Source organism: Mustela putorius, unplaced genomic scaffold, assembly GCF_011764305.1.
Source record: "Mustela putorius furo isolate JIRA1106 unplaced genomic scaffold, ASM1176430v1.1 tig00000275_pilon_pilon_pilon, whole genome shotgun sequence".
Taxonomy (NCBI): Eukaryota; Metazoa; Chordata; class Mammalia; order Carnivora; family Mustelidae; genus Mustela; species Mustela putorius.
In genome coordinates this window covers 34,245,675-34,268,952 of record NW_025421341.1, presented here as the reverse complement: position 1 = coordinate 34,268,952, position 23,278 = coordinate 34,245,675, and the positions used below count along the sequence as shown (strand labels likewise).

Here is a 23,278-nt window from a genome sequence, read left to right as displayed (position 1 = left end):
CTCTCTGCCTACTTGTGATCTCTGTTTGTCAAATAAATAAATAAAATCTTAAAAAAAATAATAAATAAAAATAAAATCCTGAAACAGTACAACACAAACATAACACTGTGGTGAATTCCCACAATGATGATTTTTTAAGGGTGAAAGTCCCCTCTTCTAAAGAGAACAACTTTCTCGGGTAAACGATTAAGTACATGACATCCTGAAAACAAGTTTTATTTTGGAAATATGAATAGAAAAAACAGCCTTCAGGTTGCCAGAAGAACAAGCAAACCACAGACAAAATATTTTCTGCCAGTTTTAACTAGCATTGGTACTGGTCCTCAAGGTATCAGACTAAAGTTTTATGAGTGGGCACACAAAAATAATCAGATTCTAGAGCTCTCCAGTTTGTACAACATAAAGAACAATCTCCAAAGTACAAGGACCAAAATCATCTATAAATAAAGTTCTTATAAAGAAAAAGCAAGTATACATAACATGATGAATCTTTCACACAGCTAAGTATTTAAAGAACTGCCCTACTGTCTAAGATTTCATCAGATTACTTTGGGAGAATAAAATATACTTCCTCTAAAAATACACACACACACACACACACACACACACACACCCCACTTCATTTTAATGCTGATGAAAACAAGTGGCTGACAACTATGTAGATTTGCTGTATTATTAAACATCTTAACCAGATAAAATACAAAGATGACAACTTTGTTTCCTCGCTCATTTGTTTGTTTAAATTTTAGTAGTTCATGGTATTTAGAAGTCTAGAAGTCTGAATTTTCACATCAAAGTTCCTCAAGTTAAAAAGAGCCAAAATAATCATCTAATTTTAGCTCTGCCCATTCTAAACAAAGCCATAATAATCATTACTTAGCCAACAAATTAAAATAAAGTACTAAGTGAAAAAAAAACAAAACCAGATAATGGTCTTATGCAATCATTAGAAAAAGAAATCACAGTTCAGACAATAGTATAGAACTGTTTTTCCCTAGGTGCGCCTGGGTGGCTCAGTGGGTTAAGCCTCTGCCTTCGGCTCAGGTCATGATCTCAGGGTCCTGGGATGAAGCCCCACATCTGGCTCTCTACTCACCCTGCTTCCCCCTCTCTCTATGCCTGCCTCTGCCTACTTGTGATCTCTCTGTCAAATAAATAAATAAAATCTTTTTTAAAAAACTGTTTTTCCCAAAGTCAGTTCATTCATTCAGCTAGTTTCATGCCATGTGTTCACATCAATGTCAATTAAGTCACTACTTTTGTCACAGTATCTATCTTGCACATGCCCTGTTTAAATTCTGATTGCAGGATAATATGTGATAGCCCCCTACATCAAAGAAATCATAAAACAGGAGGAAATTTATCAATCTTTGTTTCTCAACACAGAACTTTTTAAAGACTGTTTGGATAGAGTGGTTAGTATTTGCAGCACACAAAGTTGGTGATGCCTTGAAGTACATAGAACAGCTGGCTTGGGTGCCTGTAGCCCTGTTTGTTAAGTAAGTAACTGCCTTCGAATCAGGTCATGATCCCGGAGTCCCGGGAGCCTGCTCCACATGGAGTCTGCTTCTCTCTCTGACCTTCTCCCCTCTCATGCTCTCTCTCAAATAAATAAAATCTTTAAAAAATTTTTTCTTTAAATATACAGGACCAAAAACAAAAACAAAAAACAGCAGGTTTGTGGGGCACACTTCTTGAGTTATCATCTCAGTAGGACTCATGGCCCTAAAGACCTTAAGAGGCAAAACTGCTTAAGTGTGACCTCTCTTTCTGCTGCCAGCCCACCATAGAAAGTAGCAGGCCAGAGCCATCTCCAAAACACCACCACACCACCAAGATGCAGATCTCAGAAGAATTCTGGACCAATGGAACCTAACTACATGTGGAAATCTGCACGTAGAGCTTCTGAAGTACACACATGTCTAAATCTCACCACCCCGTATTATGTTGCAGAGGTATTTTCTAACAACTCTTTAGGCTAAAAACTGGTGTTCTAGAGACTGACAAATTCAGAAAGAAAAACCATGACACCTTGGTAATAGTACCTGGCCTACAGGTGCAGAACTTTAGTTAGCCTCTTCATTATTCACCACACCTGCAATCCCACATTCTGAACGGATGACTGAAAGCAAACTCTTCACAGGAATGCATAATCTCATATAGTCTCTGTAAAGATTAGATGTAAATGACTCTATTCATAAGGCATAAATTTAAGAAAAAAGAATTTAGAGGGGTGCCTGGGTGGCTCAGTCTCTGAATATCTGCCTTCAGTTCAGGTCATGATCCCGGAGTCCTGGGATCAAGCCCTGTACTAGCTCCCACAAAGCTCCCTCTCCAACTACATCCCCCCACCCACCCTGCCGCCACTGGTGTTCTCTCTCTCTTTATTTTGTCAAATAAATAAAATCTTAAAAAAAATAATTTAAATATTCCACACTCTTGATCATGTCAATCTAGGTGGTATGGTATGTAGAGACAATGGCATCTAATTTTGTAGATACCCAATTTTTCCACTTCTAAAGCACCTCTTCAAAAACTTAACAGGATACGTTTAGGCTACTGCTATGACTTAACCACCTTAAGAGAGAAATGCTAAATATTTATATTACAAACATCTTTATGTTACAGAAAATCAGTGAACACAAAACACAACAGACAGCAAAAAAAAAAAAAAAAAAAAAACCCAAGTAATATCAAAATAATAATTCTTCTGAGATATATCTATAAAACCATAGGTTAAATAAGTGACTGCTTATTATTTCTGCTCTACCTCTAAAACAGCCCAAGTACTGATGAGGCAGCTTTTCCTAAAGCCTCCCTTCTGGCTGGGGATACTCCTGGCACACCACCTTATACAGAAATCTTGTGTCCTAGAGGCCTACAGGGACTTCAGTGCCTCACCAGCAGCCAAGACACTTCTGGGAGCTATGGTAAAGTGCAAGGTTCCCTGGGCATGAGGAATACGGATAAAGTTCTGCCAAAGTTAACTAGGACCATCTCAAATCCTTCACACTCAAGAATTACCCTTCTCTGCTCCAAATCAGGGGTTGTGGAACAGATACCCTGAAAAATGGTTCAGAAAACAAATGTTCAGGACACTTAGCATACAGTTAATGTCAAAGAACAGTTTTTTAAAAATCAAGTATTAAAATATGTTTAAAGTGACTTCTCTCTCCCTCTGTTATCACGTTTTCCACATGAATAAGCTCACCTCGCCCTCTTGAAGAACTTCGACCTCTAGGAGCCCCCACCACTGTTCCTCCTCCTCCTCGTCCTGTCAATCGCAGGACAGCAGCACTATTTACAGACATGGAAAAGTTTCTCTGCCAAAAAAAAAAGAAGAAAGAAAAGAAAAAAGAAAAAATGGATGAAACAGATCAAACCATATGTTGCTCTTCCCCGTCTCCCATTCAACTATAAAATGGCATCTCATTAAATACAAGCAATGGGAAACCGTAACTACACCACATCCTAAGATGATCCAAAACCTGATTTTACCTGTAAATCTCAAATTAACATTTCAGATCAACAAACACAAACCACCAATGCATTGTACTATACTAGATTCTGTGAGGAAATACTAAATAATCTCTAATGTATCCAGAAACAAATGGGGTAAATATGCACTGTAATAGAGAAAACTTTTAGTAAAAGAAATCCGGTTTGAAAGGATTCTTTAACTAGTGAAAGGTATAAACAAGAGATGATCACAAGAAATATGAATCAAGAGTAGCATGGTAAGGAGAAAAATCATCATTTTTGCCTTATTCTGCTCACTAACATGAATTAGCAACTCCAAGTAGTATTTAACAGAACGACAAGAATCATAAATAAATAAGTGCCAAATAAGAATCTACATAAATAAGATCAACCATCTTAACGGAGTGGGGGAAAGGAATGCTTGAAAAAAATGAACAAAACCCTATTCTCTCAGTCATAAGCCTGAACTTGCATCCAGAGCCAATCTGGATAGGGCCAAATGCAGTAAGATAGTAGTGAGTGGGAAACCTTCAAATATGACCAGGAAGACACAAGAATACAGGAAGCCCGGGAGCTAAAAATGTTTAGTTGACACTTCTGGATAAATGGAATACAAAGGTCTTGGGAAAAGAAGAGTAAGAAGTGATTTTTAAAATCTTAAATATGATTTATAAAAATATAAAAACCCTAGCTATTTGAAGGAAAAATCTGCAGTAGCATTTTTAAACTCAGAGAATGTTGGAATATATGCTTATTTTAATACTTTCTGTACCCTTAGAATCTCACAGACATTTGTGTAAAAATGCAGAGCTGTGGTACATGAAGAAAATTCAACTTGTGCATGGCTGCAGCTAAGGATCCTCGTTGCAGAGGGGCAAGAAGCGAGGCTTAAAAGTTGGATAGAAAAGCAGCAGGGTGGCTCAGATAGTTAAGCATCCAATTCTTGATTTCAGCGCATGTCATGATCTCAGGGTCATAAGCAAGACTATAAAGTCCCAAAATCTAGATTGATGCATTCTAACACTGGAAAAACAAGAGTCCAGAGCTAGCCATATTATGTATGCCAGGATCCCATGCAGATGAACATATTACCAAACATGTATAAAATTCAAATGTACTTATCAATAGGATGTAGGGAAACTTGCATATGCTTTCCTCACACAAAGTAGCTGAAAGTGCAAACTTCTATCATATCTGGAAGACAATTTCTTCCATCCAAGTACTAACCAGGCCCGACCCTGCTTAGCTTCCGAGATCAGACGAGATCGGGCGCCTTCAGGGTGGTATGGCCGTAGACTGGAAGACAATTTCTCAAAGTGTATTCAAACGTCTATACCCTTTGACACAATTCTCTTGTAAAACATGTGAAAAATCACAAAAGCAGAAAGATGTTAAACTGCAGAATGGTTTGTAAAATCAAATTTAGGAACCACCTAAGTATCAATCAATGAGAGCTAATTTAAAAATCAGGGGGCACTTGGCTGGTCAGTGCATAAGAACATGCTACTCTTGATCTTGGGGTCATGAGTTCAAGCCCCACCTTGGGCACACACCTGACTTTAAAAAAAAAAAAAAAAGGCCATCTACGTGTCGAATTCTATGCAGCTATGCAGTTGTTTAAAAAATGAGGCAACTCTATTTACTGGGTTGAACTCACCAATATTCCTAATATTCAACCATTCTTATCCACAAAAACTGCAATTTCATATGGTCAACCAAATGCATAAAGTTATAAAGCATAGCAGTAGTAAGGAGCACAGAAAGACCAGATTGTCTGAAACTGAATTGTGGTTCCTTTACTCCACTTCTCTGTGCTTATTTTCCTCATCTAGATAAAGTGAATAGGAAAAATATTTACATCTACTTAATGGGTTGGTGCCAGCAATTAACATATGATGTGACAAGTGCTTACAACAGTGTCTGACACATTAAAAGCTGAACAAGTATTTGCTATCATCTCCTCAATACATGTTTAGGTGAAAACAGTGAAGTGTAGAACTATGTGCACAGCATACTGTCATTTATGTTTATGCATGTATAGGAATAAATATATAAGTAATTACAGAATTATTAACTATCTCTGGGAGGAAACACAAAAAAATTGAAACAGTGGCTACTCCTGAGGAACAGTAGGTAGGTAGAATCAGGGTGATTCACACAACTGCTTTTCACTATATGTGCTTTTTGAATTTTTTATATATATATATATATATATATATATATACACATGTATCATCTATCCAAAAATAAGTAACTTTCTTTGATGTCAAATAAATAAAATACAACAATCTAAATAAGGTAGCAGTTATGTCATGCTTCTCAAACTGAGAAATATATTCAAGGCAAATGCCAAACCAAAACAGTGACGAGATGTTTAAGCATCAATTTTTTTTTGTTTTTTTTTTTTTTAAAGATTTTATTTATTTATTTGACAGAGAAATCACAAGTAGATGGAGAGGCAGGCAGAGAGAGAGAGAGGGAAGCAGGCTCCCTGCTGAGCAAAGAGCCCGATGCGGGACTCGATCCCAGGACCCTGAGATCATGACCTGAGCCGAAGGCAGCGGCTTAACCCACTGAGCCACCCACGCGCCCAAGCATCAATTTTATTTTAAGAAAACTTTTTTCCAGGGTGCTTGGCTGGCTCAGACAAAACAGCACATGACTCCTGATCTCAGGGTTGTGAGTTCGAGCCTCCAATTGGGTGTAGCTTACTCAACTGAACCACCCAGGTGCCCTTATTCCAGCATATTTTATAAACAAAGAACACCAAGTGTCAGGAAGTTCAAAATGATACATTTTTAATGAGTCCAAAAATGGACCTTATGATCTTCTGTAACTACCATAATCACAGTATCTATCCAGACCTTATTAGCACTTTGAAATAAACCTTCCCATTATAAAAGCAGAATGAAGATTTACCTCCCTAGTCATTCCAAAGTTACTTTAGTTGTGTAGGTATTAGGGCAAACCTAACTTGACTCCTTCAAATTGTTCAAAGAAGAGTTCCCAGCAGCACTCTGCTGAATAATCTCTGATTCTACAAAAAATTTGGCACTTACTAATTCTAATTTCTTAGAAGTGTTACAGGATGTTTCTGGATGAATCAATTACTCATTCTACTGATTAAAATTTCTATCATGTTTTGGTAACTAAAAGCAAGTCCTCCCTACTATATTAAAAAGCTTTCCTGGCCCATTTAATCTCTAAGAAGTCTAGGAAATAATTAAAAGGAAACTAAAGAGAAATTATTAAAAATATACATAAATACCTTAAAAAGTTGCAAGACAATCACGAAAGATAACAATTGGTATACTAAGGCATTAAGTTCAATTTAAAAAATTAGGAAACAGCCTAGGATTAGGGTTAGCTTACATAAATGCATACAGAGACTAGAAAAAGACTACTATCCAGAGAAAAATCAACAAAGACAAGAACAAAAAAATACAAATGCAAATATCTGAAAAACATCACTACACTGGGGAAAGAAATGCAAACTAAAACAATAGAAGAACATTTTGGGGGCGCCTGGGTGGCTCAGTGGGTTACACCGCTGCCTTCGGCTCGGGGTCATGATCTCAGGGTCCTGGGATCGAGTCCCGCATCGGGCTCTCTGCTCAGCGGGGAGCCTGCTTCCTCCTCTCTCTGCCTGCCTCTCTGCCTACTTGTGGTCTCTCTCTGTCAAATAAATAATAAATAAAATCTTAAAAAAAAAAAAGAACATTTTGCCAAATTTGCAGAGAATTTTTTCAATAAAATTATTCAATGTTGGAAGTGCAGAACAATGCTTAATGTACATTATCAAGTGTATAAAAGGGGGAAAATAGGGGCGCCTGGGTGGCTCAGTGGGTTGGGCCTCTGCCTTCAGCTCGGTCCTGTAATTGAGCCCCGAGTCGGGTTCTCTGCTCCCCAGGGAGCCTACTTTCCCTTCTCTCCCTGCCTGCCTCTCTGCCTACTTGTGATCTGTCAAATAAATAAATAAAAATCTTTTTAAAAAAAATACTTAAAAATGGTTTAAAAGGGGGAAGACATATTTAATATTTCCTTGCAAAAATATATGATGGGGGTGCCTGGATGGCTCAGTGGGTTAAGTCCCTGCCTTTGGCTCAGGTCATGATCTCAGGGTCCTGGGATTGAGCCCCACATCAGGCTCTCTGCTGAGCAGGAAGCCTGCTTCCCTCCTCTCTCTGCCTGACTCTCTACTTGTGATCTCCCTCTCTCTGTCAAAAAATTAAATAAAATCTTAAAAAAAAAAAAAAGTCTTGCATCTCTTTGGTTAAATTTATTACTATGTAATTTATTATTTTTTATTATATTGTAAATGAAACTGTCTTAATTCCCTTTGAGGATTGTTATTTTTAGCATATAAAAATACAACTGATTTTGGAGTGTTGATGCTGTCTGTACCCTACAACTGTGCTAAATTCATCTATCAGTGCTAACAGTTTTTTATGTGTAGGATTTTATGTTTTGGATTTTCTAAATGTAGGGTCATGTCACCCAAAAAATATAAATAACTTCTATTTCTTTTCCTGTTTGGATACCTTTATGTCTTTTTCTTGCCTAACTGCTCTGCCTAGAACTTCCAACACAATGCTGGGAATCAGTAAAGGCAGGTAACCTTTTCTTGTTCCCAATTTTAGGGGAAAAGCTTTCAGTCCTCCACAACTAAGAATGATATTAGCTGTGGGTTTTTCATAAATGCCCTTAATCCTACAGATAAAGGTCCCTCAGTTCTCAGTACACTCAAGTCCCTGAGGTCTCAGTTCACTCTAAGTTTTATCAAGAAAGGTGATGAATTTTTCAAATAATTTTTCTGTATCAACTGAGATGATCAAGTGGTTTTTCCTTCATTCTATTAAGTGGTTTATTACAATGATTTCATGTTCTACCACCTTTGCATTCTGGGGATAAATTTCAGTTGGTCACAGTGTATAATCCTTTCAATATGCTATTGGACTCAGTCTATATTACTATATTTTCACAACTAGAGATACACAAGAAAATCAGACTACAATAAAACATACTAAACGTTAACAAGTAATTTTCCCTACATGGTGAGTTTATGGGTAAGATTTTCTCCTTTATACCTTTCTGTATTTCCTACAATTACTTTTATTTTATAAATAAATCTTTATTTAAAAAATTTATATAATTATATAAAATATAAAGATTTCTAAAATAAAATAAAGATTTATTTATTTGAGGGTCGACTGGGTGGGTCAGTTGGTTAAGCATCTGCCTTCGGCTCTGGTCATGATCCTAGGACCTTAGGATCAAGCCCCATGTCCAGCTCTCTGCTCAGTGGGAAGTCTGCTTCTGCCTGCCACTGTGCCTGTTTGTGCTGTCAGTTACTAAAGTCTTTAAAAAAAAAAAATTTATTTGAGAGACAGAGAGTATGAGTGGGAGGGGCAGAGAGAGAGGGAGAATGAATCTCAAGCAGACTCCACACTAAGCATGGAGCCCAATGCAGAGCTCAATCCCAGTACCCTGCGCAAGCGAGGTGCCCCTGAGTACCTTTCATTAAAAATAACAGTAAGATTTTTATTGATGTTAAGGGAAATATAAAGAAATTATAAAATCAACATGAAAGTCAAACAATCCAATAAAACAATGGACAAAGAACATTGGCAAATCAAAAACCATAATGGCAATAAGGATATGAAAAGGTGCTCAAGCTGCTAGTGACTAGTGAAATATAAAAAACAATTACCACAACCACTGTTTCAGCCAAACTTTAAAAACCAAGAGCTGGAAGGCTGCATAAAAATGAGACCTCCTGCACCTGGGTGGCTCAGTTATTAAGCGGATGCCTTTGGCTGAGGTCACGATCCCAGGATCCTGGGATTGAGCCCCGTATAGGGCTCCCTGCTCAGCAGGAAGCCTGCTTCTTCCTCTCCCACTTCCTCAGCTTGTGTTCCCCCACTCACTGTGTCTCTGCCAAATAAATAAATAAAATCTGTAAAAAAGAAAAAAAATGAGACCTCTCATATGTGGCTGGTAAACGTGCAAAATGGCTTAAATCACTATAGAAATAAACATAGCAATACCCACGCTACAGGGTGTCTGGGTGACTCAGTTGGTTGAGTGACTGCCTTTGGCTCAGGTCATGATCCCACAGTCCTGGGATGGAGTCCCACATCAGGTTCCCAGCTCCACGGGGAGTCTGCCTCTCCCTCTGACCTTCTCTCCTCTCATCCTCTCTCTCACTGTCTCTCTCTCAAATAAATAAATAAAATTTAAAAAAAAAAAACCCCACATTACATTATCTGTATCTGTGCAGTTAAAAAAACACCAAGAACTGGGGTGCCTGGGTGGCTCAGTTGGTTGAGCCTCTGTTACTTGGTTTTAGCTCAGGTTGTGATCTCAGGATGTGGGATCAAGCCCCATGTCAGTGTGGGGTCTGCTCAAAATTCTCTCTCCCTCTTCCTCTATCCCTCCCCACAGTCACACATACTCTAAATAAAATCTTAAAAAACACAAAGAACCAAACACAACAAATTCAATTTCAAAACACAGGTCTAAGAATGATTATTGCAGTGTAATTGGCAAGAGCAAAATTTCAAGCAACCTAAATATATAACCAGAGGAGAGTAGAAAATCTAGGGATTTTCTCACGTATGAAATACTGTACAGTAGGGATGAACAAAATAAAGCTATGTGTATCAAAATAGATAAATCTAAAAATCATTATTGATGGACATCTGTGTGGCTCACTCAGTTGAGCTTCTGCCTCTGGGTCAGGTCATGATGCCTGGGTCCTGGGATAGAGTCCCATATCGGGCTCCTTGCTCAGCAGGGAAACTGCTTCTCCCTCTGCCTGCTGCTCCCCTTGCTCGTGCACGTGCATACTCGCTCTCTCTCTCCCTGACAAATAAATAAATCTTTAAAAAAATAAAATAAAAATAAAAATCATTACTGAAAAAAAAAAACAAGCTGCAGAATAAAAACTACAGTATGCCATCTTCAATATAAAATCCATAACCCTACAAGGACACCTGGCTGGCTCAGTAGGTAGAGTGAATAACTTTCCATCTCAGGCTTATAGATTCAAGCCTCATGTTGGGTGCACAGTTACTTAAAAATAAAATATTTAGGGGCACATGGCTGACTCAGCCAATAGAGCATGTGACTCTTGATCCCAGGGCTATAGGTTTGAGTCCCACACTGGATGTAGAGATTACTCAAAAAAAAATCTTTAGGGGCTCCTGGACGGTTCAGTCGTTAAACGTCTACTTTCAGCTCAGGTCATGATCCCAGGTCCTAGAATCGAGCCCTCTATCAGGCTCCCTGCTCAGCAGGAAGCCTATTTCTCCCTCTCCAGCTTCCCTGTGCTTGGGTTCCCTCTCTCGCTATCTCTCTGTCATAAGTAAATAAAATCTTTAAAAATAAAGTCTTTAAAAAATAACAATGATAAAATAAAATCTTTTTTAAAAATTTTAAAACCCAGGCACCTGAGTGGCTCAGTAGGTTGGGTGCCTGCCTTCAGCTCAGGTCATAACCCCAGGGTCCTAGGATCAAGTCCCACATGGGGCTCCTTGCTCGGTGGGGAGTCTGCTTCTCCCTCTGCCTCTGCTGCTCCCCTTGCGTATGGTCTCTTGTGCTATCTCCCTCTCTCAAATAAAATACAATCTTAAAAAAAAATTTTATAACCCTATAAAATGAAACTTTAATGGCATATGGATACATAAACATATAATGAATATATTCAAACACAAATGAGAAAAATAATCCAATTCAAAGTAATCTCTGGGAAGGAAAGAAGGGAGGGGTACACCCACAATATGAGAAGTCTTATTTCTTAAAAAAACTCACAAATGTGTAATAATTTTAAGATTCACATATCTCAATTATAAATATACTGGGATTTATAATAATATTCTAAATACTTGTCTGTTTGAAAGACTTCATAGTAAAAATATTTTTAAGAAAAATTAAACCAGGGGCGCCTGGGTGGCTCAGTGGGTTAAAGCCCCTGCCTTCGGCTCAAGTCATGATCCCAGGGTCCTGGGATCAAGCCCCACATCAGGCTCTCTGCTCAGCAGGGAGCTGCTTCCTCCTCTCTCTACCTGCTTGTGATCTCCGTCTGTCAAATAAATAAATAAAATCTTAAAAAAAAGAAAAAGAAAAATTAAACCAAACTATTGCCATACATCAAACCTATTTGAAAAGGAAATTGGCAAATGTTCTGGAATTAGACAGTTATGACGGTTATACAACTGGCCAAACTGTATACTTTGAAAGAGTGAATATTATGACATGAATTATGTCTCAAAAAAACTGCTTTAAAAAACAAAAACAGGGGCGCCTGGGTGGCTCAGTGGGTTAAAGCCTCTGCTTTCGGCTCAGGTCATGTTCCCAGAGTCCTGGGATCAAGCCCCACATTGAGTTCTCTGCTCAGCAAGGAGCCTGCTTCCCTTTCTCTCTCCCTGCCTCGCTGACTTGTGATCTCTGTCAAATAAATAAATAAAATCTTAAAAAAGAATAATAATAATAAAATACAAAATAAAGAACAAAAACAAGGGATGCCTTTGGCTCAGGTCATAATCCCAGGGTCCTGGGACTGAGTCCCACATTGGGCTTCCAGCTCAGCAGCGAGAACGCTTCTCCCTCTGCCTGCTGCTCTCCCCACTTCTGCTCACTTGCTCTTTCTCTCTCTCTGACAAATAAATAAATAAAATCTTCAAAAACAAAAACAAAAACAAAAGTAATGATGATTCTCCTATTAAAGTAGCATTCCATAGGCACCAGAGTGGTCAGTTAGTTGAGCATCGGACTCTTGGTTTCAGCTCAGGTCATAATCTCACCTTCACAGGATCAAGCCCCACGTGAGGCTCCACACTCTGTGGAGTCTGCTTGGGATTCTCTCCCTCTCCCTCTACCCCTCCCTACTCTCGTGCACTTACGTTCTCTCTTTAAAATAAGTAAATCTATAAAATATAAATGAATCAAGAAAGTGGCATTCAAACATTCCAACAAAGTTCTTATTTTTTCCATTTTACTACAATTACTTTAAAATTTCTTGAAATCAGAGGTGCCTGGGGGGCTCAGTGGGTTAAAGCCTCTGCCATTGGCTCAGGTCATGATCCCAGGATCCTGGGATAGAGCCCAGCATCGGGCTCTCTGCTTGGCGGGGAGTCTGCTTCCCCCCCTCTCTCTCTGCCTGCCTCTCCCTACTTGTGATCTCAGTCTGTCAAATAAATAAATTAACTCTTTAAAAATAAATAAATAAATAACAAATTTCTTGAAATCAGAAACTCGTATTTATCTTTGGAAATAGCACATATAGACATAAGACATAAGACATAGACACATAAAGACAACACAAAACCTACTTTTCAGCCAAAATCTAACTTTCTCACAATATCATAAACAAAAATTGGTGACAGAAGAGTACATTTCGAGCTGAAGATCTATATTTTTTTCCCTTAGTGGTAGAATGCATTTCTAAGCACAACCAAGTGGGATTTATTCCTGGGCTGCAAGGGTAGTTCAATACCTGCAAATCAATGTGATATACTACACTACTAAAAGAAAGGACAAGAACGCTAAGATCATCTCAATAAATGCAGAAAAAGCATCTGACAAAGAACAGAACCCTTTTTTGATGGAAACAGCTCACAGTGCAAAGACAGGGAACTTACCTCAATATCATAAAAGCCATATATGAAAAGCCCACCATATATGAAAAGTGAGTATCATTCTCAATGGGGAAAAACTCAGAGCTTTGCCCTTAAGGTCAGGAACATGGCAGGGATGTCCACTATCATGACCGTTGTTCAACACAGTACTAGAAGTCCTAGCCTCAGCAATCAGACAACAAAAAGAAATAAAAGGCATCTGAATTGGGAAAGAAGAAATCAAACTCTCACTCTTCGCAGAAGACGGGATACTCTGTGGAAAACCCAAAATTTCCACACCAAAACTGCTAGAACTCATACAGGAATTCAGTAAAGTGACAGGATATAAAATCAATGAGCAAAAATCACATGCATTTCTATATACTAACAATGAGTTAACAGAAGAAAGAGGAATTAAAGAGCCAATCTTATTTACAATTGCATCCAAAACCATGAGATACCTAGGTATAAAACTAACAAAAGAGGCAATGGATCTGTGTTCAGAGAACTACAGAATGCTCATGTAGAAACTGGGGAAGACATAAAGAAATGGAAAAACATTCCATACTCATGGACTGGAGGAATAAATATTGTGAAAATGTCTATGCCACCTAGAGCAATCTACACATTTAATGCAAGCCATATTAAAACACGATCAACTTTTTTCACAGAACTGGGACAAATAATCCTAAAATTTGTATGGACCAGAAAAGACCCCAAATACCCAAAGAAATATTGAAAAAGAAAACAAAAACTGGCAGCATCACAATTTCGGACTTCAAGCTCTATTATGAACAAAGCTGTAATCAAGACTGTACAGGGGCGCCTGGGTGGCTCAGTGGGTTAAGCCGCTGCCTTCAGCTCAGGTCATGATCTCAGGGCCCTGGGATCGAGTCCCGCAACGGGCTCTCTGCTCAGCGGGGAGCCTGCTACCTCCTTCTCTCTGCCTGCCTCTCTGCCTACTTGTGATCTCTCTCTGTCAAATAAATAAATAAAAATCTTTAAAAAAAAAAAAAAAAGACTGTACAGTACTGGCACAAAAACAGACACACAGAGACACAAAGGTCAATGAATGGAACAGAAGACAGAACCCAGAAAGGACCCTCAACTCCATGGTCAACTAATCCTCCACAAAGCAGGAAAAGCATATCCAATGGAAAAAAGGCAGTCTCTTCACCAAATGGTGTTGGGAAAATTAAACAGCCACATGCATAAGAATGAAACTGGACCATTTCCTTACACCATACACAAAAATAGACTCAAAATGGATAAAAGACCTAAATGTGAGACAGGAATCCATCAAAATCCTAGAGGAGAACATAGCTAGTAACCTCTTCACCTTGGCTGCAACAACTTCTTGCTAGACACATCTCCAAAGGCAAGGGAAACAAAGGCAGAAATGTACTATTGGAACTTTGTCAAGATAAACATCTTTTGCACAGCAAAGAAAACAGCTGACAAAACCAAAAGACAACCAACGGCGTGGGAGGAGATATTTGCAAATGTTGGATCAGAAAAGGCCTAGTATCCAAAGTGTACAAAGAACTTATCAAACTCAACACCCAAAGAATGAATAATCCAATCAAGAAATGGGCAGAAGGGGTGCCTGCATGGCTCAGTGGGTTAAGTCTCTGCCTTCGGCTCAGGTCATGATCTCAGGGTCCTGGGATCAAGCCCCACATCTGGCTCTCTGCTCAGCAGGAAGTCTGCTTCCCCATCTCTCTCTGCCTACTTGTGATCTCTCTGTCAAATAAATAAATAAAATTTAAAAAAAAAGAAATGGCCAGAAGACATGAACAGACATTTCTCTGAAGACGACAACCAATGGGGCGCCAGGGTAGCTCAGGTCATGATCCCAGGGTCCTGGGCTCCCTGCTCAGAGGGAAGCCTGCTTCTCCCTCTCCCACTCCCCCTGCCTATGTTCCCTCTCACTGTGTGTGTGTGTGTATGTCTCTCTCTGTCACATAAATAAATAAATACCTTTTTTTTTTTTTTTTTTAAAAAGGAAGACAACCAATGGCCAACAGAAACATGAAAAAAACCTCAACATCACTCGGCATCAGGGAAATACAAATCAACACCATGATTAGATATCACCTTACACTGATCCGAATGGCTAAAATTAACAAGTTAGGAGACACAACAAATATTGGTGAGGATGTGGAGAAAAGGGAACCCTCTTACACTGTTGGTGGGAGTATAAGCTGGTGCAACCACTCTGGAAAACAGCATGGAGATTCCTCAAAAAGTTGAAAATAGAGCTACCCCATGACCCAGCAATTGCACTACTGGGTATTTTCTTAAAAGATACAAATATACTGATCCAAAGGGGTAGCTGCACCCCAATGTTTACAGCAGCAAAGTCCACAGCAGACAAAGTATGGAAAGAGAGCCCAGCTGTCCATCAACAGATGGATGGGTAGAAAATGCAGTATATATATAAAATGGAATAGTACTCAGCTACCAAAAAAAAAAAAAGAAAGAAAGAGAAAGAAATTTTGCATTTGCAACAACATGGATGGAACTAGAGTGGATTTGTGCAAAGCAAAATAAGTTAATCAAAGAAAGATGATTATCATATGATCCCATGTGTGGAATTTAAGAAACAAAACTAGGACTGCTAGAGGGGAGAGTGGTGGAGAGATGGGGTAACTGGGTGATGGACAGACATTAAGGAGGGCATATGATGTAATGAGCAGTAGACGACTACTGAATTACTGAACTCTACCTCTTAAACTAGTAATACATCATGTTAATTAATTCAATTAAAAAAAAAAGAAGAAGAATGGGGGCACCTGGGTGGCTTAGTGGGTTAAGCAACTGCCTTTGGTTCAGGTCATGGTCCAGGGTCCTGGGATCGAGCCCCACATTGGGCTCCTTTCTCCCTCTTCATCTGCCTGCCACTCCCCCCTGCTTATGTTCTTTGTCAAGTAAATAAATAAAATCTTAAAAAAAAAAAAAAAAAAAAAAGAAGGCATTGGTAAGAATTCAGGTTACCAATTATTTCTGAAAAACTATTATTATTCTGAAAAGAAGGCCCTACTTCCCAAAAAATACCTCTCTACTCAAATAAATTATAATGGATGATTCCCATTGTCCTTAAGGATCTAGAAACATTTCCTTGCTCTATGTAACACTCAAAAAGCTTCAGGACTAAAGCAGAATCTCGCCAACTGTAAGAGGCATCCACACTTCAAGTGAGCAGAAAGAAGAAAACAGATCTGTGGGGATGGAAGGCCTGAAGGCATAAGTAGTAACTTCCGATTCTCATGACTCAGTGGAAAGGAACAAGGGTTTGACCTAAGGCTCAAAGGTAAGCACAAACCTGTTCTTCTTCTGTAAAGGGTACAAGAGCCAACGGAGGCAGGGGCTCCTCCTGTAGGATAGGCAGAAATTCTTTATCCAGTAGGTCTGAAGGTATCTGTATGACCAAACACAGGACCATGAAATTAATGCTATCCCTCCAACTACAAAAATTATAAGAAAATATACCCTTTTGTCTGCATCTTGGTGATTATAATAAATATGGAGTAAAGCTTCTTCAACCACAATTACCTTCAGTAGTACTTACATATTCTGAGAGGGTCAAATATTAAAAACCCCAGTCACCTTCCTCTTCCTCTCATCAGACCACCACTTTCAGATATGATATACAGCACTAACTCTGGTATTCCAGAGTACAGAGTAGAGGAATAAAAATCCTTACGTTTAACTCAAGGCCACAAGGTACTAATGAGAGTTTCATCAACAATTCCATCTGTCCTTAGCAACCATCATTAAAATTTGAGATTCCGGGGGTGCCTGAGTGGCTCAGTGGGTTCAAGTCTCTGCCTTCAGCTCAGGTCATGATCCCAGGGTCCTGGGATCGAGCCCTGCATCAGGCTCCCTGCTCAATGGGGAGCCTCCTTCCCCCTCTCTCTCTGCCTGCCTCTCTGCCTACTTGATCACAAGTAGATCTGTTTGTCGAATAAATAAATAAAATCTTAAAAAAAAAAAAAAAAGTTGAGGGCGCCTCGGTGGCTCAGTGGGTTAAGCCGCTGCCTTCGGCTCAGGTCATGATCTCAGGGTCCTGGGATCGAGTCCCGCATCTGGCTCTCTGCTCAGCAGGGAGCCTGCTTCCTCCTCTCTCTCTCTCTCTCTCTCTGCCTGCCTCTCTGCCTGCTTGTGATCTCTCTCTGTCAAATAAATAAATAAAATCTTTAAAAAAAAAAAAAGTTGAGATTCCGCAAACCATTAGTAAAAGTAAAAACGAAGTATATTTAAAAAATAGAAAATATTAGCTCTCACTAGTCAGACAGTAAGTACTTTACACTGTTTGAGTTTTGATCCGTTATAAGTGACACAAACATGATATATTTTAAGACATCTCTCAACTGAAAACGGTCTATATTTAATACAAAAAGGGAAAGAAGAGAATGCTCCTCTTCTTACTCCTAACTTCTAAATGAAGAGTAAGAGGTGCAACTAAGAGAGGTGCAGCCATTAAACTGGGATAGAAATGGACATGAAGGAGGCATTAAAAGGAAATTAAACAAAGTATTAAGTGCTGAATATTCCCTGTTTCCATGAAGTTTTCTACTCCTGTAACAAAATCTTAGATCTTCTCTAAAAAATACTGAGCTCCTTACACTTAGAAGATTCTCTGTCAATGACTGCAGGTTTCAAAGCAGGGAAACAAAACCAGAAAAACTATGGGTACTTCATCTATCAGTGTATCACTGTACATACCCTAAAACCTCATTCATAATTCTGAACTCTACTTTTCTCTTACCTTGTTATCTTTAAGGAAAAGTGCTAACATTTCTTCTCGACCATAACGATAGTCTGCTAACTTATACTTCGGCAAAGCTGGAGAAAGAGGAGGGGACGTGATACTCCCACCACTGGACAGAGCCCGGAGCCTAGAATAGGAGAGACATAAAAAATAAAATGTCAAATATTCTGGCACTAAGAACTTCTATTTTTATATACTACAAAAGTGTTCATTTTAGTTCTTTAAAAGAGCAGAAAGAAATCCCATTTTCTCAAGGTATCCAAGATTTTAGCTTTAATACAACCTGCTGTCATAGCACATTAAGAGAACAGTTCATTGAGAAATAACCAGACGACCATGCGGTAACTCCTTACTTAAAAGGTTATCATGGCATGTCCCTGAGAAGTCTGGCAGTGAAGAGGTAACTATTTCAAATCATAAAAGGAACAGAATTAAAACAGAAGTGAAATATCACCTTATACCTATTAGATTAGTAAGAATTAATGAATCTGACAATACCAATTAATAAATCTGGAATACCAGTTGTTGGTAAGGATGTAAAACAATGGAAATTATCAAGCAGTATTTGTGGGATTACAGTGGAACCACCACTTCAAAGAATGATCTACTAATGTTTAAAACATTAGTATCTGCTAAATAAGAACGTATGCTATACAAAAGAAAAAGCAAAACACAGAAGCTTACAACAAAGATATACAAGCAAACCTGAAAATAAATTTATACTGTTTAAGAATACATATAAAATATAGTAAGTATAAAAACAAACATGAATTGACAAATACAAAATTCAGGATAAGGTTCTATTTGCAAAGGAAAGGAAAATATAAAGGCTGTTTTAATTATACCTGCATGATTTATTTTCTCATTCATGCTATACAGAAATGTTTGTTACAATTTTATACTTTTATATCCCTATAGTATTTCACAATTCATTTTTACTGGAAGCAATGATCAGTATGTTGAATGTGAAAATGCACTGAAGCGTTAATACAAGAAAAAAAATTTTAAGCCGTATTTACTTCTAGGAAAAAATAAAAATATACCCCAAGAGGAATGGAACCGGGAAAGAAGGAGCATTTTTATAAGATGCTTTTATTTAGAGAGGGAAAAAAAAAAAAAGGTGGGTGAAACTCAGCAAAAAATGGCCATAATAAAACCTCACTGCAGCACTGTGTCAAACAGCAAGTAGCAAAACCACTACCAGCAGGAGCTCCTTATCTGAGGGCTGCCTGAAGTTCTATAAAGTAGTTAAGTATCAAGGGTAAAGGGGACCAAGGTACTTTTACTTCAGTAGTTTAGCCTAAAGGAAAATTCAATTGAAGCATTAAAATATATTCCCCAAATTGTTCAGCTTTATTCACATACTCAAAAAAGGGAATGATCCACACATTTTTAAAAAATATGAAGGAAAGCAGAACATTACTTGTATATTAGTAAAAAAAATTATATGTGCATAAATATAAAAAAGTGTTTATATGTACAATACGGAGAAAAGGGGGGATGTATTAGTACACTCAAGATTGCTAGGGTCTTTTTTCAATGTTTCTATCTTCTCTTTCTACTTATCTTTTCTTAACATTTTATTTATGGACGATTTTGAACATACATAAGAACATCAAGAATTACATAACGAACTCCTACATAGATTCACCCAGCCCCCATATCAATAACCCATGGCCAACCCTGCTCCTTCTACCACTCCATCTAACCCTCCTCTGATACTGTTTTCAAGGAATTCATATGCTTTCAAAAAAAATTCTGAAGAAAACTTTCCAAGATTTTGGGGGGACTTTATTTTTTAAAGATTTTATTTATTTGAGGGAAACACAGCAGGGGGAGTGTGGATGGGGAAGAAGCAGGCCTCCTGCTGAGCAGGGAGCCCCATGCAGGACTTGATCCTAGGCCCCGGGGATCATGACCTGACCTGAAAGCAGATGCTTAACTCGACTGAGCCACCCAGGCGCCCCTGGGGGAAATTTTTGAAGGGAAGTTTTGTCATCAGTAAATACTCTGGAATGTCCTCTCCAAAAGAATTTTTTCTAGTCAGGATTTTGCTGATTTTTATCTCTGTGATACACCTTAACATGTTTCTCTGTTCTCTGCATTTCATGTACATTGGTGACTGGATGTAAAGACCTGATCTGATCTGGAAAGACTACTTCCATATAGTGGTATGTTATGCCATTTGGAAGCACTTACTGCCTGGTTTGTTTTTTGAGTCTAGCAGTCCCTGAAGACCAATGCCAAGGTGCCTAAGTTTATTCACTAAGGTTACGAAGTGATTTTATTCCATTATTCCTTCTTTATTAGCTGGAGTATTTCTATAAGGAGAAATTTCTCTCTTACTTATTTAGTATTGTTACCGAATAGTATAGTTCATACAGGAAAGAAAAAAGTCTTGATTCTTCTAATTAGTTTTCAAAATAGGGACTTAATTCCCTAGCATCTTCCAATGATAATGATAACAAATAATTTTAATTAAGTTATTTCACTGCAATTACTAACAGTATTCAAATTCTCATCTTTCAAGTAGGCTACGTACCTAATGAGGGGCTTAAACTCATGACCCTGAGATCAAGAGCCACATGCTCCACTGACTGAGCCTGCCAGGTGCCCCTCAAACTGTCTCATTGTTGACCAGCAGGAGACTCTTCAGGCATGCTCCTAAATCCTTCTGACACACCCCAACAGTCTTTAACAGCTTTTTTTCTGTTATGTCAATATGTTCTATATTCTAGGCATAGCTTGTATTTCTTGCCTCAGGCCTAGAATCAACCATTTCTCCTGGGAGCCTGATTCTCCTTAATGCATATTAAAAATGCAAACTGGGTGCTAGGAGTGCTTATTGCTACTAGGCTGGTCTTTTGTTTTCTTTCCAAATATTGGACATAGCGGTCATTTAGTCCAACTCCTGTAAGACAGGTTGGAACAACCAGGGAAGAAAACAACATGAAACATGAAGAACCACTGCTAGAGGGCCCTCCACAAACTGCTCTCCACCAAATTCATGTATAGCTGGGCTTTTTCCTGAAAAAGTGGAATTAATATCCGCTGAGAACTGAAGCTGGGAATTTTACATAGGAATTACTTCACATCATTTCATTTCAGCTTCACAACTCCAGGAACAGATGAGGGTTAAACAACTTGCCCACACTCAGCCAACAAAACAAAGTCTCAAACCTAGGTTTTCATGACTAAAAAGATCAAAACTCCCAAACTTTATTTAAAATAGGCAAGGTTGGGCACCTGGGTGGCTCAGTGGGTTAAGCCGCTGCCTTCGGCTCACATCATGATCTCAGGGTCCTGGGATCGAGTCCTGCATTGGGCTCTCTGTTCAGCGGGGGGCCTGCTTCCCTCTCTCTCTCTCTCTGGCTGCCTCTCTGTCTACTTGTGATTTCTCTCTGTCAAATTAATAAATAAAATCTTTAAAAAAAAAATCTATAAAATAGGCAAGGTTTGGGAGTGGCTCAGTTGGTTAAGCATCTGCCTTCAGCTTTAGTCATAATATCGGGCTCCTAGCTCAGTGGGAAACCTGTTTCTCCCTCTGCCTGTGCTATCTCTCAAATAAATAAAACCTTAAAAAAAAATCAATCAATCAAATAGGCAAGGTTTACTTTGCCAAACATTAATTTTAAAACATACATTTTTTTATTTTTTATTTTTTTAATTAATTTATTTTCAGCATAACAGTATTAATTATTTTTTCACCACACCCAGTGCTCCATGCAATCCGTGCCCTCTATAATACCCGCCACCTGGTACCCCAACCTCCCACCCCCCCACCACTTCAAACCCCTCAGATTGTTTTTCAGAGTCCATAGTCTCTCATGATTCACCTCCCCTAAAACATACATATTTTATTATAAATTATTTTAGGGGCGCCTGAGTGGCTCAGTCGATTGAGCATCCAACTCTTGATTTCGGCTCAGGTCATGAACTCGGGTTCACCACAGGCCCCTCACAGCAGGCTCCATGCTCAGCAGGGAGCTGGCCTGAAATCCTCCTTCTCCCTCTCTCTTTGCGCCCCCCCCCACACACATACACTCATACTCTCTAAAATAAATAAATAAAATCTTTTTTTTAAAAAAAGAAACTATGTTAAAGTAACTTTCTTATACTAAACCAGTATGCTTGCCACTCCTTCCAACCACTAGAGGGCACATCTTAGACAATCTTTCAAGTGAAAAACATTCCCGTACTGGCAAATAGACACAATGTCTCTTTAGAGACTTTCCTTCTCCTGGCTCAACATTAATTTCTTCATCTGCTCCTCACAAGGTTTCAAATCCACTTATCACCCTGGTCCCTTCCAATGGACCCTACGCCCACTGCCCAAGGACTGAATGTCCAATGTCAAGGACTGAGTATTTCTTATAAGCCCCAGATCTAAGAGTAACATAACCAGAGTGCATTCTCAAGAGATTCCTCCAGGACTGTGAAGAGAACGAACTAAGGCAAACTGAGAGTAATTCGAACTAAGATAGTAGCTTCAATGAGGAGATCTGTGCTCTACTCAATAATCAGCAAATCCTGTTCCAAGTCCCTCTTCACCTACAGATATTTGTAAAAGCTAAAAACACACCTGGGTAACATCCCTCCCTAAAAACCCACCAATGATCTTTAACCTCTCTTCTGACACTGAGTTGTTTAAAACCCCTTTAATGCAGCATCCCCTCTAGCTATGCACTATTGCTCATCATTCCTCTTCATTTCAGAAACATCTCCACATCCATACTTGTGGTCACTTCAAAACCCAGAGCAAAAAAGAAACAAAAAAACAATGGCATAATCTGGCTTCTCCCCTACAACTCCACTGCTCCAGTGAAGTTCATCAATAACCTCACACAAATCCAAGGGACAATTTCCCATCAGTCACCTTCTTCTTTCTGGTCATACTGAGATCTGTTTAACACAAAAGGCCCAGTTCTAATAGAGGCAGTAGTAACTGATGGGTAGCATTAGAAGACCTTCTAAAATCCAGGACACCCCCAAAACTTCACTTATTATTGTTCCAAATCCAAACTTCAGTTTATGAAGGCAATCTGGAGTATCCATGTAGATGTGTGAAAGTATAGGAGTCAAAAAATATTTCTGGGTAAGCTCCTGATTCTCAACTCCAGCTTTGACCTCTTCCCTAGAGCTTTTAAGTCTTCCATATGAGCCTCTCAGCTTTTGCTTTAACATCACCCAAACCTTACTCATCAGCTTACTCATCCCAAACCCCTTCATCACCTTAAGGTAGGTAAGGACATCACCATCTACTCAACCACTGGATTAAGAGTCTGGGAGTCATCCTTTACTCCTCACCTTCTACCATGTCCCATATCCAATTACCACATCCTACCAGTTTTAGATCCTAAATCTCTCAAGCCATCCTATCTATCTTACTATCCACACTTTTCTTTCT

The 23,278-nt window shown here is 38.8% G+C and overlaps 1 protein-coding gene across 5 annotated transcripts in view; it reads right to left on the bottom strand.

The window, feature by feature from the left end:
* GIGYF2 (GRB10 interacting GYF protein 2) overlaps positions 1 to 23,278 on the bottom strand; it is a 148,760-nt gene that overhangs the window by 91,037 nt on the left and 34,445 nt on the right. For all 5 annotated transcript variants that reach the window (XM_045078909.1, XM_004773488.3, XM_004773489.3 and 2 more), the window contains 3 exons: positions 17,869 to 17,998; positions 16,423 to 16,518; positions 3,212 to 3,323 (listed from right to left, as the gene is read on the bottom strand). In XM_045078909.1, the coding sequence (XP_044934844.1) occupies positions 3,212 to 3,323; positions 16,423 to 16,518; positions 17,869 to 17,998 (338 nt within the window). The remainder of the gene's footprint in view (positions 1 to 3,211; positions 3,324 to 16,422; positions 16,519 to 17,868; positions 17,999 to 23,278) is intronic.